The 18,536-nt window shown below is 38.4% G+C and overlaps 1 protein-coding gene across 5 annotated transcripts in view; it reads left to right on the top strand.

The window, feature by feature from the left end:
- Window positions 1–18,335, top strand: part of KIF2A (kinesin family member 2A) — a 46,047-nt gene extending 27,712 nt beyond the window's left edge. For 2 of the 5 annotated variants that reach the window (XM_081880744.1, XM_081880743.1), the window contains 13 exons: window positions 411–573; window positions 2,574–2,664; window positions 3,094–3,157; window positions 4,434–4,525; window positions 4,739–4,881; window positions 6,214–6,418; window positions 10,767–10,877; window positions 12,431–12,498; window positions 13,833–13,946; window positions 14,530–14,680; window positions 16,034–16,135; window positions 16,723–16,858; window positions 17,690–18,335. In XM_081880744.1, the coding sequence (XP_081736870.1) occupies window positions 411–573; window positions 2,574–2,664; window positions 3,094–3,157; window positions 4,434–4,525; window positions 4,739–4,881; window positions 6,214–6,418; window positions 10,767–10,877; window positions 12,431–12,498; window positions 13,833–13,946; window positions 14,530–14,680; window positions 16,034–16,135; window positions 16,723–16,858; window positions 17,690–17,775 (1,526 nt within the window). In that variant the 3' untranslated portion in view covers window positions 17,776–18,335. Of the gene's footprint in view, window positions 1–410; window positions 574–2,573; window positions 2,665–3,093; window positions 3,158–4,433; window positions 4,526–4,738; window positions 4,882–6,213; window positions 6,419–10,766; window positions 10,878–12,430; window positions 12,499–13,832; window positions 13,947–14,529; window positions 14,681–16,033; window positions 16,136–16,252; window positions 16,412–16,722; window positions 16,859–17,689 lie in introns of those variants that run through there. The other 3 variants (XM_081880747.1, XM_081880746.1, XM_081880745.1) reach the window with 2 other exon arrangements.
- Window positions 18,336–18,536: the final 201 nt, after the last annotated feature.

Genomic DNA, 18,536 nt, shown 5'->3' with positions numbered 1-18,536 from the left:
TGTCTCTTGGAACATTGGGCTTTGTGTATGTTGTTGCTGACTCAGGCATTTCATACAATTAACAATAGCTAATATTAATGAATGCACAAACTGATGAAATCAAGTTGGCTATCTCCTGTTCCCTTGAAGATGGGTAATGATTTCTTTATGCACTGTTCTTGCAACAAGCTATTTATGCATGCAGATTAAAAAAACAAATAGACTGAAGATGATTCTAGTTTAAACTGAACAGCCTGGAAATACATGTACATATGTATTTTTTTCTTCCAAAGATGCACATTATAGTATTACCAGATTCACATAAATTGCTTTGAAAAGATTTAATTATTTTGGATGTATGACTAATGTCTCAATTAATTGTGAAGTTTGTGTATCCAAAAAAATTAATTCACATTTAATTGCTTTTTTAGAAACTGTAATGAAAGATCTTGATGTAATAACAATCCCTAGCAAAGATGTTGTGATGGTACATGAACCCAAACAAAAGGTAGATTTAACACGGTACTTAGAAAACCAAACTTTCCGCTTTGACTATGCCTTTGATGACAGCGCTCCTAATGAAATGGTGTACAGGTATGTATGTGTTCCTTGTCCCCATTTTGAAGTTTGTTGCTGTTTTCTCCTGTCAGTAAGCTGATGTTCTGTTTAACTTGGATTCCTGTGTGTTGTTACTGCAATTCCTATGTGTTTGTCTCTTTTTCCACTTCGTCCTCCCAAAAGGACATATTTTCCTAGCCACAGTTATATTTAAACTGTAATAGCTTTATCCAGTGTGAGTGTTTTTGTGTCACTGTACTGGGCTTCCCGCTTCTATTGTGCTTAGGTCCTTCCCACTTTTGGAGGCAGAAGACAATTACACAAAGGGGTTAAGACCTCATTTGGAACCTGAGAGGCAGGTCAGACTTGAAAGATCTGGACAGAAGAAAAACAGACTCTGCTAGGGGTTTCTTGAGAAGCTGCTAGTATTTTTCCAGAGTCAGAGAGGCAAGAATAAGTCTGGAAATATTCTCCTTTAATGCTACTTCTCTTAAGCTAGTTTGAAAGGAAGGAAAGTCCTGAAAAATGTGTGAATGGGAGGGAGTAGGTGGCAGAAAGAAAGAAGAAAGGGTTAGTTCCGTCTACTTATGACTGCCATCCTGCCTGCTGCTTGGTATGTAGCCCCTGACAGATTACCCCCAAGTCAATGCAGCTCTTGGCAGAAACGGTTGCCCATCTCTGCTCTTCGTGGTACAGTTTGAATCTGAGTCTCCTTCTAGAACCAGGAGGATCCACAGTTCCACTCCTGCAATTGGTACAGAGAATACAGAAATGTTCAGAAGCTCCAGGTCAGCACTGCAGAGCAAAAGGACTCTGTGTGCATCATTTTAGGTCAATAGGGAGTGCTTGTTTCTCTAGAATGGGGGTGGGGAACCTTTAGCTCAGGGGTCAGCAAACTTTTTCAGCAGGGGGCCGGTCCACTGTACCTCAGACTGTGGGGGGCCAGACTATATTTTTTTGGGGGGGGGAAATGAACGAATTCCTATGCCCCACAAATAACCCAAAGATGCATTTTAAATAAAGGGACACATTCTATTCATGTAAAAATATTAGGCAGGCCCCACAAATAAGCCACAGATACATTTTAAATAAAAGGACACATTCTACTCATGTAAAAACACGCTGATTCCCAGACTGTTCACGGGCCAGATTTAGAAGGCGATTGGGCTGGATCTGGCCCTTGGGCCTTAGTTTGCCTACCCATGCTTTAGCCTATAAGCCAGTCTTTGGGGGAGGTCTGATTTGGCCCACAAGGCCATATCAGTTATCTTCACTTGGGACGTCAGCTGATTGAAGGCAGGATTCAATACCTCATTAGCTGTGAGTGTCTGTTGCCAGGAGGGGACAGGTGTCTACAGTCAACACAACAAGATTTATCTGTCTGTTTGCTGGCTGATAAGTGGGGGTTTAATTCTGCCAAAGAAAACCTGTAAAATGCAAGCAGCTTCTTTGCAGTTTCTGTAGCAGTGGTGAGTGGGGCGAGCAGCAAAGGGGGGAAAGGTGAGTCTTTTTTGCTTTGGCCTACCCATCTCTGCTGTTGGAAGTGTGAGAAAGAAGCCTGCAGAAAAGAACTTATGGGAATGGAGGATGACCTAAAGACTTCCTTTGGACTTCTGAAAGCATTATTTAGAAGGCAGAAAATAAGATCTGACTGCTGCTGAATCCAAAGTTGAAAGTAATTTGTGTCAAAGTACTCTACTACTCATTTTTTGGTCTAAACTGCAACAGACATTTTCAAAGATTGCTTTTGATGTTTTTGCTTGGATGGGGTTATACAAGCTTTATTTCTTACGTAAAGTTTTAAAAAGCTATTATACTAGGCACTCTTGGAGATCCATTTCAGTCACGGGTTTAGGCCTGGTTTTGGCACAGAAACTGCTTTGGCTAGTTAGCTTTTGTTCTTGTTTCTATTATGTATTTTGTGTTTTTATTATGTATTTTATGCTCTGAACCACCCTGAGATCTAAGGATGAAGGGTGGTATACATATTTTAAAAATAATATAATAGCTATGTTTCTTTTATTTCTGTGCTAAAGGTTTACTGCAAGACCACTAGTAGAAACAATATTTGAAAGAGGAATGGCTACATGTTTTGCTTATGGACAAACAGGCAGTGGAAAGACCCATGTAAGTATTTCTGGTGAGCGATACATGCTATTGAAGTGCTTTTATTATAACCTGATAACTTTGAATGTGTTAACAACATAATTGACTCTCTTAAGGGCAAATGCCTCTTAGGGACTGGTCATACACTGTAAAATTTTGTCCCAGGTCCCACTTATGAACCTACTTTATGGAACTTTAAAGGCTGCTTGCCGACAAACTTCATTAGAGTTAGAAACACACATACATTCTTAGAGTGTCCACTGTTCCCGTTACTACAAAATGCTAAGGTAATCTGTGTCTTAAGGGAGCAAATCCAGTTGTTTTTACACAAAGCAGTGGGCCTTCTCAATGAAAATAGTTATTCATGCATGACCCTTGAAAACGAGTATGTGATGTTTGATAGTTGCCGTTTTCATGCTGTTTATTTTATTGTATTATATTTGTCTTTAGACAATGGGTGGTGATTTTTCGGGAAAGAACCAAGACTGTTCAAAAGGAATTTATGCACTAGCAGGTATGTCCTTTGTCTTTGGGCTTGATACAAGAGAGTCTGTATCCTGTACGTATAGCTATACACTTTATGGTATTTGGGTACCACTTAACACCTGAGATTGAGAGATGTAATACTATTCACTAAATGCATGGTTAAGTTGGAAGTTGGACCTGTGCGAAACTGTAGGCAGAAGGAAACTGTCAGCAGGGGACTTGCCTGCTTTTTCACCCCATTGCAGCTTCCTGCATTCCCAGAAAGTTGTTTCTGGAGGTCAGGGCAGCCTGTGGATTGGGGTGTGAAGGGATGTTGGATAAAAGGAAGTCACTGAAAATGGGGCCAAAACATCTTGCAAGAGCAGTATCCCTCACACAAGGTGCTTCTGATCTATTTTGACAGTTCCTCTTGCACCCCGTCCCACTTTGTTCTGGAGGCTCCTCTAACCATCAGAAGTAGCTTTTCTGGAGTTACTATAGTAACAGAGGGGACTCGGGTGGCACTGTGGGTTAAACCACAGAGCCTAGGACTTGCCGATCAGAAGGTTGGCGGTTCGAATCCCTGTGACGGGGTGAGCTCCCGTTGCTCGGTCCCTGCTCCTGCCAACCTAGCAGTTCGAAAGCACGTCAAAGTGCAAGTTGATAAATAGGTACCACTCCGGCGGGAAGGTAAACGGCGTTTTCGTGTGCTGCTCTGGTTTGCCAGAAGCGGCTTAGTCATGCTGGCCACATGACCTGGAAGCTGTACGCCAGCTCCCTCGGCCAATAAAGTGAGATGAGTGCCACAACCCCAGAGTCGGTCATGACTGGACCTAATGGTTAGGGGTCCCTTTACCTTTATAGTAACTAGTAACAGAAGGTTACTATGGGAGAGGGTTGGTGGGGAAGCATCCTTTCATTTCCTTTCTTGTAAAGCTTATAGTCTAACATTCTAGCTTCCATCCTGTGAATCTCTTTGCATTTTATCAGCTTCTCTCCAAAACAAATGCTGTGAATTTTACCTGTAAATTTATGGCCTATTGTACAGGGTTCTTGCTTGCTTTACAGAAAGCTAATGTATGTGATGCATGTTAAACACGTGAAAACGCTATACAAATGCTCCTTTTTTATGACTAGCCACATGGAACAATCCATGCTACTATGTGAACATTTGTCATGGATGCTTTAGTGAAATTCTTGCATTATAGGGGGTTGACTAGATGACCCTCAAGGCCCCTTCCAACTCTACAGTTCTGTGATTCGAACAGCTGTACATTTAACATTTTTTCTGTTACTTAGTCGATATCTTTTTCATCTATTCACAGCTAGAGATGTCTTTTTAATGTTGAAGAAACCAAACTATAAGAAACTAGAACTTCAAGTATATGCAACATTTTTTGAAATTTATAGTGGAAAGGTATGTGATATATACACATATATCTATTTAGAATAAAAGTCTTATCTACCAAAGCTTATTTTGTTGGGAGTTCTGAGTTTTCGGCTCTGTATTTGGATCTCTTTGTTTTGCTTGGCTGAATTGTTTTGTCAGACAGAACTAAAGTAATGTTCTAAAGACCCCTAAATAAAACAACATCTCTTCTCCCTCTCTTTCCCCTGCTCCCTGCATAAGGTTTTTGACTTATTGAACAGGAAGACGAAATTGAGAGTTTTAGAAGATGGTAAACAGCAAGTCCAGGTAGTGGGATTACAGGAACGAGAGGTTAAATGTGTTGAAGATGTACTCAAGCTTATTGAAATAGGCAACAGTTGCAGGTAGGATTTTTATTTTTTATTTTTTTTAAAAAAACAACAACCTGGGAGTTTACTTGCCAGAAGAAAACTCCTGTTCTGTAATACCTACTGAGAGAAATAGAACATTTGTGTGTGTGTGTGCGTGCGTGTGTGTGTGTTTGTTTGTATTAGGAGCGGTGTTGATTTGTGTTATCAGCTTACTGTCTTAATATTTTGCTAATTTATTGACATATTGTTACATTTATTACATCTGGGTTTCCAACTAAGACTGTAACATTCAAATTCAGGCTTAAAAGAAGTTATAACTAGCACTAGCATAGCTATAACTACACTTGCCCCTTCAGTCTGTGTGTTCCAATGCTGATTTTTAACTCTGGTCTGACTAGCTTGTATTGTAAGGTCCCCTTTATTTCCCCTTGGGCTGGTGTGGTTGTAAGGTTCAAGAAACATATTGACGCATGTAGTGGGAATGTAACTAAGTACACATGTTCTGGAAGGAGGTTGTAACAGAGATTGGTATTATTGTTGCCAAACAGGGGTCCTTGGATGCTAAGTTACGTCTCTTACCTATTTTTGATGACACCAATATTAACCTTACTCAACACCTTTTTCTATATGTGTTGGTTTCTGCTTGTCTAGTGATCGCTCAAGGATGGAAGGGCACATCTTGTTATTCTACCGATCTATGGTTTTAAAAAGTAGTGTTCATTGCCTTTTTTTTGAAAAAAGTGACTCATAAAATATGTGCCACCATGAGTGATTTGGACTTCTCTGACTTTGCTTCAGCTTGGGGGCTGTTTGTGACTTAACATGACCAAACAATCTCATGGTTGGCACATTTCCACTAAATATAAGTATTTGGCAATAATCATGATGATTTAATATGTTTGGTATTAGTATGAACCCTGTATTCCACTATGGAATTTATTTTATGCTACTCCTTCTTTTTCAAACTTTCTGTGATTATTATGATTATTATTTTATTATTTTGTAATTTTATTTTTATGACAGTTTTTATTCTTTCTTTTAGCTTGATGCTTCATTTTTGTTTACTGTAAAATAAAAATAACTAATACTTGCTTCTAAAATGTAAAAATATTATTAAGTGAATTGAAACAAATGTGGTTCAATGAGTGGTATAAGAGGAAAATACAGATGCTCTTCTACCTCAGTTCATGCCATAGTTGAAGATAGAGAGTAATTGGCATATGTGTACTGCAAATGAGCCCCTTGTTTCTTTCGTATTAGAATAGAACCTAAAGTGTGCTTTAAACTATCAACAGATAGTGTAAGCCTGACAAGCCTTGTGGTGATGTGTAATTCAATTGCGTTTCTCTCTTCCCTTTGCTACAGAACATCTGGTCAGACATCTGCAAATGCACACTCATCTCGAAGCCATGCAGTGTTTCAGATCATCCTCAGGAGGAAAGGGAAGCTGCATGGTAAATTTTCATTGATTGACTTGGCTGGAAACGAAAGAGGAGCTGACACTTCCAGTGCTGATAGGCAAACACGACTGGAAGGTGCTGAAATTAACAAGAGCCTTTTAGCACTTAAGGTAAAAAAAAAAAATGCCTCTCATTGTATTTGTACCAAAGACCCTCTAGTCTTCCAGATTTCAGCAAATGCAGAAACTTCTGAAGGTGATATTTGCCTTCCGTGTTTAATAAGTGTGTTGTTACATTTGTACATTCAAAGAGCTCTGAGCAGTACTTTAGATTTGTGTTTGATTTGTGAGCTAGGTTAAGCTGCAGGAGACTGATTTACCCAAAGCCAAACACTTAGTTTGCTTCCTAGCTTACCAGTGATTTACTCCTGGCCCTCCCACATTCAAGCTACTGAAATACACGGATGCTGAACATTTTCATAAGGTTAGGTAGCTTTGTAGACCTCTGCCTATACTCATACATGGTTTGTGATTTATGATAAGAATCTTGGACTGTTCAAGAACTGCAATAGGTAGCAGTCAAGTCCTCTAGCAGCTGGTGGTCAGGCACAGACTGAAACTGTGGAGTTGGACCACAATGCGGAGGGCTTGCTCAGCAATAGTAGGAAGCCAGAACTGTTAAGCTGATATAGGCCAGGGTTTGAACATAAAGCTTGGTACCACTCAAATGTTGTTGGACTACACTTTCCATTAGCTCCAGCCAGCATGGGCTGTGGTTAGGAATGGTGGAGGTTGTAGTTCACAACATAGGGCTGTGCTTGGGTGCTAGCTGTAGGATTTTGGCATGGGGCTTTTGATGCTATCTGTCCATTGTTTCTGGTAAAAGACTATGGTCTCTTTGGGTAGTTGACTTTACATGTGTATACACCCGTGTGTGGGGGGGGGGGAAGTGGTATGAGAATGCTCCCATACATACTACATCTCTTTCCCTCCCTTTAGTCTGCAAGTATTTATTGCTAATATTTATTTCTGGAAAAAAATTATCCTGCCATTTCAGCGTTATACAAACTCACCTTTTTTGTCAATGTACGTAGATTTTCTGTGTGCGTAAACCAGCTGTTGCTTTCTCTCTCAAAGAAAACCCTGTATTGGTCTTACTAGATATATATCAACCCTAGGGAAATGTCAAAATGTAGGATGAGCCATCACTATAGCATGGAAAGAGGCAGGTAGAGCAAATAGGTGCAGCTCTGCTGTAAGTTTCCTAGGGAGTAATATATGCATAAAAACGTGGTTCTAAGTTTATGGTTGTGTAATTAACACAAGTGTGCATGGGAGAAAGACAGACAAACAATGTGGACTTCACCTCTGTTTTGGTTTATTGTGCATATTTGGTATGATTACAAAACACACCGATACATACTGCATAACTAATATTTAACAATACAGTGAAGACCCTTGTGACACTTTAAAGACTAACAAATTTGTTGCAACGTAAGCTTTTGTAGACCAGACTGCCCTTTTGGGGGAATACTCTGGTCCAGGAAATATTATGCCACATTTGTCAGTCATCACAAGTTTTTGTTTTTATTGCAACAAGCTAACACAGTTAGTCCTCTAGAAATAGTTATTTGATAATACAGCTGCCCTCAGACATGCCTAATTTGACTAACCAAGTAATAAAAAAGAGCTTACACTGATTTGTGCTAACAAAATACAACCAGTGCATGGCTTCACTGTGAGAACAGGTTGTTTTTTAGACAGGGCAACTTGCAATTAGCACAGAATATATACCTAATGGAGACACACCAAAATGTCTTATCCTTCTTTATAATCCTATTCCTTGTTTTGCCCTTTCTTCTTTTAACATTTTGCAGCTAGATTCAGTGAATAAATTGGATCTGAACACAAACAACAGCTTCCTCCAAGAAAGGCCAAATTTTAAAGCTCTTGAAATTTATTCTCACACATTTCCTCCTTATCTGTAATGTAGCTATTTTGCCAGTATGCACTTCTGCAGTTTGTGTAGCTTGCTGAAAGGTTTAATTCCACATTAAATATCTGTAATGTACATATTTGTATTTATGTGCATTGCAAATTCAGTGCATGGAAAGTATCCAGATTTCGTGCTTATTTTTACTTAACTGCAGTGAACTGTTTTGCTGTTGCTCTGCTTTGTTTGTCATCTTCTAAATGTCATTAATTATATAGGGGAGCAAGAATAAGCAAGCAGCTACAGATGTTCCAAATTACTGTTGTCAGGAATAAATGGAATATTTCTAACTGAACTACTTAATCTTCATTTTCTGACAGTCTTTGTATCATGAGAAAACTGAAGGAGTTGAAAATCCTCCAGTTCATTTGTCAAAACATTTCAATGCTTTTGAAATGTGGGCTTTGCCCCATTAGAAGTTGTCTGTGATGAGTTTCCCATTGTTGAAATATTTCAAAATCTATTTACTGTAACCAAATAAGGGTTGCATAGTCAAATACTTAAGTATTACTAGTGAAGAAAGAAGAATTATTTAAAAGTCATATTGTATTGCTGTTTCATAAGCTATGTCCTCTTCTGGGATTTGACCTTTAATGCTAAATGGAATGTACAGTCATACCTCTAGTTGCGTTAGGTTCATGTTGCGGATTTTCGGGTTGCGAATGCGGCAAACTCGGAAGTGTATACTTCCGGGTTTCGCCGCACATGCAGAAGTGTTCTGTGCGCTTTGCGCATGCGCAGGAGCACTCTATTGCGTCATGCACAGAAGCAGTGTTCTACTTATGGACTTTTTGGGGTATGAATGGCACCCCGGAACGGATCATTTCCATAAGTAGAGGTACCACTGTACTGTAAATGGCTGTAGCTCCATGGTAGATTATCTCCTTTGTGAGCAGAAGGTTTCAGGTTCAGTCCCTGGCATATCCAGGTAGGTTTGGGAAATACTTCCTGCCTGAAATCCGGGAGAACCACTGCCTGCCAGTTTATATTGTACAAGATGCATTGTTGGTCTGTTGGGCTGGTGCCATGTTTATTGTGTCCTAAAAATGATCTTTAGTCTCTTACTGCAGCCTGCCTGCCTTATTGACCAAGCATTGAGGAGAGTGAGTCCATTGAGGTGCTGATACTGTCTGGGTCCCCTGGCTGTTACCCTCCATCTCATTATAGCCTCCATGATTGGCTGTATAATTCCATGCCTATTTTATGTGAGGTTCCTTGTGAAACACAGCTGTGGAACTGGGGAGCCCTCAGTCACTAGCTGGAGCAGAAAGATATGAGAGGGGGGAGGCAGAACCTTTTAAGTTGGTTAGATGGGCTTGGGTGGGTGTGAAGTTGTCCAGGGCTGCCTTTTGAATAGGGTTTTTTGGGATTAAAGGGCCATTATTTCCAGGTCATTGAGCAGGATTGAAGGCCTATCCTGACCAAGGCAATGATTCCATTGAAATAGCCCAGGCATAGACAAACTCAGCCCTTCAGATGTTTTGGAACTACAACTCCCATCATCCCTAGCTAACAGGACCAGTGGTCAGGGATGATAGGAATTGTGGTCCCAAAACATCTGGAGGGCCGCGTTTGCCTATGCCTGAAATAGCCCTTTGTAAAAAGTTTTGAGAACCATGACACAAAACTAGTCTGGTGTTCAAGCAATTTTATTTTTATTTAACTTTAGAAAATGTTCATACATTTTCCTTTAAAAGTATTTTACTTTAGAGTGAAATAGCCAAAAATAAAAATTATTAGGTGAGGATAAAATTAATTAGTTTTTCCTTTCATGGTTTGTTGCTCTATTAACATAAGCACTGTCTGCTGGATCAGACTAGTAGTGCTTTTAGTCCAGCATTCTGTTCCCACGGTGGCCAACCAGATGCTTATGGTTTCCCACAAACAGGATCCAAGAGCAAGACCCCTCCTGTAGTTTCTAGCCTTTTGTATTAAACCCTACAGAATTAGAGCAGTGTTGGTAAGAACCTAACTAGCATAGAAAACCCTTGTGAGACACAGTGGACACCCATTTCCCTTGGTTTATATTTTATACACAAAGAAACTATTAGCCTGGAGGATTTTTTAAAATCTTTCTTTCTAAGCTGAGTACTGACCTAAAGATGTTTTTTTTAACATAATGCTGAACAGCACCTACAATAACAAACACTGTCGTTTTAAGTGCTTTCTTCCTTAATCTCTGATACAAGTAACTTGTCTAGTGCTGCAAGGCTCCAGAAGTAGTGAAGAACAGTAGCAATTAAAAGAACTTGCCTATAGCTCAATTTGCCCATGAGAGTCTAGAGTTAATATTGTGCTCGGACTTAAAACACAAACTCTAGCAATGCCTAATTGCAGTGCTACAGTGGCCTTGAGGTTTATTTGCATTTTTCTTAATTAGAAATACTGAAAACTGATGTAATATTTTAAGACTGGCTTAAACAAGAGCAACATGTTTATTTATCTGGTTTTGTTGATTGCACTTGTATTAATATTTTTGCATGTGTCCTGTGGAGCAAGAAAACATAAACATGTTTACTCTTACAGGAGTGCATCAGAGCCTTAGGCCGAAATAAGCCTCATACTCCATTCAGAGCGAGTAAACTTACTCAGGTCCTAAGAGATTCATTCATAGGAGAAAACTCTCGCACCTGTATGGTAAGTTGAGTGTGTTGCATTGCTGTAGAAAACAACAACAATCTATTAGTAGTAGATCAACTTAAATACACCATAGGCCACATACAAAGGGGATGGAAAAGCCTGTATTCTCAGGTGGCACTCTAATCTTTAGATAGCGATCCTTAGCTGGAAGTCAGTGCTGCTTCACAACCAGACCCATTGGTTCTCTCCTGATTATTTTCTTGGTCTTAAGCAGTGCTTTTTTTCTTTAAAAATGTTTAGGGGTGCCCCCATTTTGACTAAAAAAAATCACCATTTTATAGTTCAAATTGGGAAAAATAAATACAGTAAATGGACAAAAGTACAAAGATTCACAAAATGTTTAGGGGCATGCGTCCCCCTGCGTGCCCCCAGAAAAAAGCACTGGTCTTAAGACTTGGATTTTAAAATACCGTAAGAGATGTTTATGAGTGTAATCTTTCCCTTTGGGGCAATTTGAAGATGGCTCCTTGATATGCTCAAATTTCATAATATGGTTCCAAAAGCTACTTATCAGAATTAAGTTTCTTCTATGGGATGTGTTTATAGTCCTTAAGATTCCAGCGGATTCCATATGTTGTTTTTGGTAGGTCCTGTTGGAATAACCTATTAGTCAATGTCATTTTATTTGTGGAAAAGGTACTTGTGGAGGTTATTCTACCCTGCATATGCTAGTATCCTATTTCCAAATATGCCTTGTGCAAATCCTGCTTACTTGTACATAGAGTAATACTGTTCATTCCAGGAAAAATTGCATATGTATTTGTGACTGAGACACTGGGGTTCGAGAGACTGTGGTTGCCCCTTAAGTTTTACAGCAGTGAGACTACCAAGTGTCATGTGAAATTCATATGGAAGACACTAACTTGGACAGCTGAACTTTAATTTTTCAATATTCTATATCCAAAGTTAGTTTACTATTTTGTGTATGGTACTGACTGCCGTGTTGAAACTCAACTATACATTTTATTTAAATTGTAAACGTTTGTGATTGTATTTATTTTGTTCCTGTTTTTGATAGTATTTTTATGGCAACTTGAATAACTAGCCCTGTTTGTTTAAAACAAAATAAAGATGGCTGCCCATGCTATCTTACCTTCACCATTTTGATTATTCTGATATAGAATTAATGCTATCTTCTTTCTCAAGGGTCACCAAATGGTAAGAGGTGAAGAAGTAAGTCAAGAAATAATAATTAAAGTGGAGACAAGTATTTATGTTTATTGCATATATCAATACCTGCTGGAAAGCAGTACTCTTCCCTAATTAGACTGGGTGGTGAAGGAGAGATTGGAAATAAAATGTATTAGAAAGATACCATATTGTACGGATAGGTGCTCTAAAATGTGGATTCATTTAAAACTGAATATAGGTTAAACACATAATATGCATCACTTGGATATCAAGTGCTTACTTGAACACAATACTTAATATTTTCAGTGTGCATAAATTTAATAAACATTTCCTTCTTTTAAGTAATAATACAGATTTGTGCATGTGCTCTTGACTGTTGTTGTCCTTGAAAAATAACTTTTGATATCCTTTCCTCCCAGATTGCTACTATTTCTCCAGGGATGGCATCTTGTGAAAATACTCTAAACACACTAAGATATGCGAACAGGTATGAGAATTTATATTTATATCATTGCATTCCCTAGCAGCGTTTGAAACCTAGAAGCCTTTTTTCAGGCTTCAACTTCCTTATACTTTCTGAATTGCTATGAGGAACTACATTTATACCAGTACAGCTCGCAGTTGAAGATGGCTGGCTTAACCTTATGCAGAAGGTCTGAAGTGGAGTTGAAAACAGGTTCTCCCACCCCAAATTTCCAGATCACAGCTGAGCATCATCTCAGTTTGATTAATCTATCCTTTCAGTCTGGAAACAGGAGTATATGTCTTGAGGTTATGACAATAATAGGGTAGAATGCATTAGTGAGTAAATATCTGTCGGTGTCCTATACATATAGCAACAAGCAGACTAAAATAAAAACCTATTTTTTAGTTAGGCTGGCATTTTAACTGAATTCTGATGTTAGTTTAAACCAATTATTATTGTCATTGTGTTGCACTTCTTGTACACTGCTTACAGACATTTATAACTAAGCATTATATAAATTGTTCAAATAAATAACAATTTAAAAGGCAGTAATAATTATTTATAAATAATGCCATTGATATATGTTTAGCATGTCTTTCTCTAAGGCAGCAGTGAATATTTGACCCTTAAATGCTGGGTTGTTGTTTTTTTTAAAAATCACTTCTTCCAAAAGAAGAGCAGTTTACCTCTGGATCAGTCCTTGGATGAAATAACTGCAAATGTCAGTTGTTTTGTAGCTGGGTAGACCTGTTGTGATGTTCACCAAGACACTGGGCTTATATAGAAATACTGGCTTCTTTGACATGTCTTATAAATGTTCATGGAATTTGTTTATGTATTACACAATTTAGCTAGTAAGTAGTATACAAGTCTTTGTTTTTAATATACCACATTCTGAGCATTTATATTAATAGTGGGAGACTTCTATGCATGAGCTGCATGACCACATAGTTCGTAAAGTGTATGATTAGAATAATACTAAGACCTGGGTCATAATAGTCTGCTAAAGCAGAAGTGATTTGTTTTTGTTCCTGAAGTTGTACAAAGTAAGCTTAGTTTCGTGGCAACCCGTATGGTGCGTTAGTGGGAATGTTGAACCTGGAACAATCTCCTTGCATTCCACCCAGCTCCATTCCACCCAGCTGTTGAAGGATGACCTTGCTTAAGCCAACATCCTTTGACTTCAGTTTCCCATCTTGTAGTAATGACTATTTTCTCTTGGATGATTTGCCAAGGTTTATTTGTGCCCTAGCAAGCGTGTTGCATAACTGACTGATTAAATATTAGAGGTTGTGATTTCATTGTCCTTACAAGAACACTTTCTTTTAATTTGCTGCTGTATCTTGCTGCTGCAGAGTAAAGGAATTTGGAATTAGTCCTTCGGACATTCCCTTCTCACAGGGTAGTGGCAGTCGCTCTGATCTCTCTCCTTCCTATGAGTATGACGACTTTTCTCCTTCGATCACCAGGTCTACTTCATTCTTTACATGGACTCTCTATTTTCTTTTAGTGTTTTTTTTCCCCCTCTTCAGCTGTGTAATTTTACAGACAAACCTTCACCTACTTTCCCTGTCTTGAGTCATCACCGCCTTTTTGTTCCCATTTTGTTTGACAGGTGGTGACACTGCATGGCCTGCAACTCATTTTCCCAATTATTATTCAGCTTTTCTTCTTTTCAAACATTTCATGCCCAAGCTTGTTATTTCCCCTCATGTGTAAAATAGTGGTGATGTCAACTTTTGTAGTAGTAGCAATTCTACATCTGAATAATTCAAGTGCAACACTGATTCACTTTTAAATGCATGTGAAATAATTATAGTATAAAATAATAAATGATTCAAACTCTTACATGAGCACAATGTTTAATATTGTAATCAAGTATATTGTGTTTGACTCCTCGTGTTAAGGGTACACTCCTATTAAGGATACACTCATTCATGATGTTGACATCACCATTATTTATGTGAATTGCCTGTGAATTGATGAAGGGTTTTTTTCTGTACTAAATGAATGGTACTCATTTTAAAATGAACACCTTCTTTGCAACTGTAGAGTAAAGGAACTGACAGTTGATCCCACTGGTGCTGGTGATATCCGTCCAATCGTTCATCACGCTCCAAATCAGATTGATGACTTGGAGGCACAGTGGGGTGTTGGTAGTTCACCTCAGAGAGATGATCTCAAACTACTTTGTGAACAAAATGTGAGTATCTGGCAAACCTCAGTGGCTCTTATTGCAGTAGAAATGCAATGCAAACATTTAGTCAATTAGTATATGTATATAAAGTTGCTTGGTGTGTTGCAAGGATAGTCTAGACTCTTTCTCTATTAAACAAAAACTGAAACTAATCATATGTTGCATACATTATTCTCCTGCATTATAGTGTGTTGACAGAAATGTCTTTCTAGATTTTGTTTCAGGTTTTGGAGGGGGCAGATATGACCAGCCAAACATGACTCTAAAGAGCATTCAGGATAGCTTATATGCATAGCAATAAAATGAATATAAACAAGTATGAAACATCCATTTATACTCTCAATTTTGTTCATACTCTCAACTTTAACAAACCACTATCATGTTATCCTCAGACATTACCTTCTAAACTTAAAACCCCCCAACTTCTCATTCTTTGCCCTCCTAAGCAAGGTGATCACAACCTTCTGACTATATACTTCCATATTTCTATATTTGAAATGAGAAACCAATATATCCTTAGTGAGATGGGGCTTCCTGTCTTGGGCTGCTTTCTGGGTTTTCTTGTTGTATTGTGTCTCACAGCTACAATAAACCTACCATTACAATTATGGACTGGTCATTTCTTCATCAGAGGGCAAATGGGCAAATTTAGCAGGGGATCAAATACTTTCCCCCCTCACTGTAGATCCCACCTTAATTCTGTCATGGAACTCAAGGTGGCCTACATGTGGTGGTCCCTCATCCAGGCACTGTCCAAACCTGCCTAGCTTCAACAAGGTGGTGTCCTCCAGACCATACAAATAATTTGCTAGACAGCTCTTTGGAGTTTCTTTCTCACCGTTTATATTTCATGAGCAGATAATGCTGTTGCTTCTGTATGGAAGAATATTTTAGTGGCCCTTTGGAGTAACAATATACTATTACTGAACTTGGCATTTTAGTCAGTAAACAAATGGCATTTGGGGCAACCATCAGTTCTTGCTGTTGTGTGGGATTCCCTAAAGATTTTATTTTTGTTAGGCTCTCCTGCAGATGCCTTGCCTATACAAACCCAATCTCTTTCTCTGTATTGATTCAGGTTACCATGTTTCGTTAACTTCTTTTTTCTCATTTTGTTTCCTTGTGTATTCTTGCAATTGCTCTTTTTTTTTCCCCTCAACTGAAGTGTATTCCAAAACTGGACTGCACTCCGTACATTGTAATAAACTTATGAATTAGCCTTGTTCAAGAGGACATAAGCATTTGTCTTGCTGAGTGTTCTTGGATCAGTGTTCTTCAACATGCTGCTCTCTGTTAGCTTCTGTTATCAAAATCTTTTTTGAAAAGTAGAATTATATTGAGCTTCATTGTTTTTAAAAGGAGGAAGAAGTATCGCCACAGTTGTTTACTTTCCATGAAGCTGTATCACAGATGGTGGAAATGGAAGAGCAAGTTGTAGAAGACCACAGAGCTGTCTTCCAGGTAAACGTGGAGCGCTGATTAATACAGAGGCTGGGATCCGAAGAACTGTTGAGCATTGTGCAACCATGGGGCCTTTGGGCTTGTTTTTCTGAAGCTACAACTTCTCTCATCCCATAGGGCAAGGTTCCATTGACACTGAAGAGATTTTCAGAAACAGTTAATGATTGGGCATTGGAATTGGCACTGGGCATGTTCAAGCCCTTAGAAGTGTTTAAGTAGTATTTTTTATGTTGGTCAAACTTCCCAGTTGGGGCAATAAAAATGTTTTGAAAAGAACTACAAACAACTTGCGGTTTTTGTGCAGTTTTCCTAATGCTTATTTTTTCCACAGTGTCTTTGCAGCTTGATAGTTGTATAAACTGCTTCATCCCTGTTTCCTAGTCCTTATCTGAAACACACTGAAGCTTCTTGGAAATCATTGAAACAGGAAACTGTTTGTATTTGATATTTATAAAAAGGTTCGATCATAGGAATGTTTGTTGAACTTATCAAAATTGTTTTGTTAATTTTGGCAAGTTTGGCATTGCACTCCACAATTTGTTGCCTGCAAATTGATTGTTGTATGTTCTATCTTTGGTTTTTATTAGGAATCTATTAGGTGGCTAGAAGATGAAAAAGCTCTCTTGGAAATGACAGAAGAAGTAGACTATGATGTGGATTCATATGCTACACAACTTGAAGCAATCCTAGAACAAAAAATTTACATTTTGACTGAGCTTCGGGGTAGGTGTTTATACCTGCTTAGATATACTTCTTAGATATTGAAGAATTTGTTGAAAGTGACAAGTGGCTTGTGTTAGCATTTAATGGGTTTCAAGATTTATATATTTTTCACAGGCCAGTTTTAGTAGGGGGAGAAAATCAATTGATATTGACAGCCATATAGTAGTTTATAAAGCAAATCTGAGGAGCTAAAATTTCTAAGCATTTCGATATGTAAAGTATAGTACTGTAGCATGTGATCTCATTTTGATTACTGCTGCAGAATTAAAGGATAGCAATGCATCATCTATTTCTATCTGCTGTGGTCCATTGCAGCCTTTCTTTTTACTTGCTTTTTAAAGAAACGCCTGGTTTCTTAAATCTCTAGTGAGCAGATTTCAATTTGCATCTATTGCTGCTTCTAATTTAATTACCGGTCCTGATGAACACATGTTCTTCAGACTTTAAATCTTGATCCAGACATTGGAAGAACTGCTGAAAGAGCATACCAAGCTCTTTTCCATTTGGTGCAGTTGTCCTGCTTTGATTGTATCTGTCTTAAAACAAAGTTGTCAGAATGGGAAGCTCAGTTTCCACTTGATCCAAAGTGGAATTGGTACTGTGTGTTGCATGATTACACCTCTGTGTGTTCTAATATGTGTTTTTATTTATACAGTACATTACTGAAATTGCATGTAGTATTTATTTAAACATAATTTTATATGTTGCCTTTCTATGTTGACACATTCAAGGCAATTTCCAATAATAAGAGAGACTATGCCTCAAGGTCTGGGTACAGGAATTGTGCTAAAATTATTCAGCTGATAACTGACTTTCCTTTCTTGTTTTAAGATAAAGTGAAATCCTTCCGCACAGCGCTACAGGAGGAGGAGCACGCCAGTAAACAGATCAATCCGAAGAGACCACGTGCCCTTTGAGGCAATCTTCTGCTGCTAAAGGATGCCTGAGCCTTCATTGCTGTACCACCCCGTTGGTTGGAAATGAAGCTCTAAGAAGTCAACTACTTGAAAGAGCGAAAACTTTTGAAGTGTCTGTGGAAATGCCCTGTTTCTTCTTCCCCTGGCTGACATTTCAGTTGTGTGGAACACTCCTAAGATGTCTGCAAAATGCTTCTAGATCAGATAGCACAACCAGGCAGGTTTTGGAGATGGGAAGCACTTTTTGTTTCAAATGTTTTAACTTACTCAAAATTGTGAATTTTGTTTTGGAAATATTTGCCAATTTTTTAAAAATAATGAAGTAAAATGGTGGACTTGTAAAAAGAAAATTCACAGTATTTTGTTTCACTTATGTCAAGTTTTGTTGCAAAGAACAGCTGTGCAGTTTTGTATTTGCATGCATGCCCACCTCATCCGTGATTGTATATACCTCCTCTTCTAGACAGCTGTGCTCACCTCTTCCCATTTGTGCCTTGACCAAGGCGACTTGACCCTATACGTCCTCTCTAAAGCACAGCCTTAATAAATGACATTCCTTATTTGTCAATGTAAATTACTTTTATTGTGTGTACATTTTAATGTGTGTTTGGGTTTTCATTTTTCGTGACTAGTTCTTCATTTCACAGTATGTGCCATATCATTGACCTGGAATTAAAAACATGTTGGTGTGGATTGACGGCAAGCCATTCCATTTCCCCCTGTAAAAATCTGGAATCATGATTTATTTCAGTTACCATGAA

This window comes from Podarcis erhardii (genome assembly GCF_964252035.2).
Source record: "Podarcis erhardii genome assembly, chromosome: 11".
NCBI lineage: Eukaryota > Metazoa > Chordata > Lepidosauria > Squamata > Lacertidae > Podarcis > Podarcis erhardii.
Note: the sequence above shows the minus strand (reverse complement) of the source record. Positions and strands in the feature narration are given on the sequence as shown.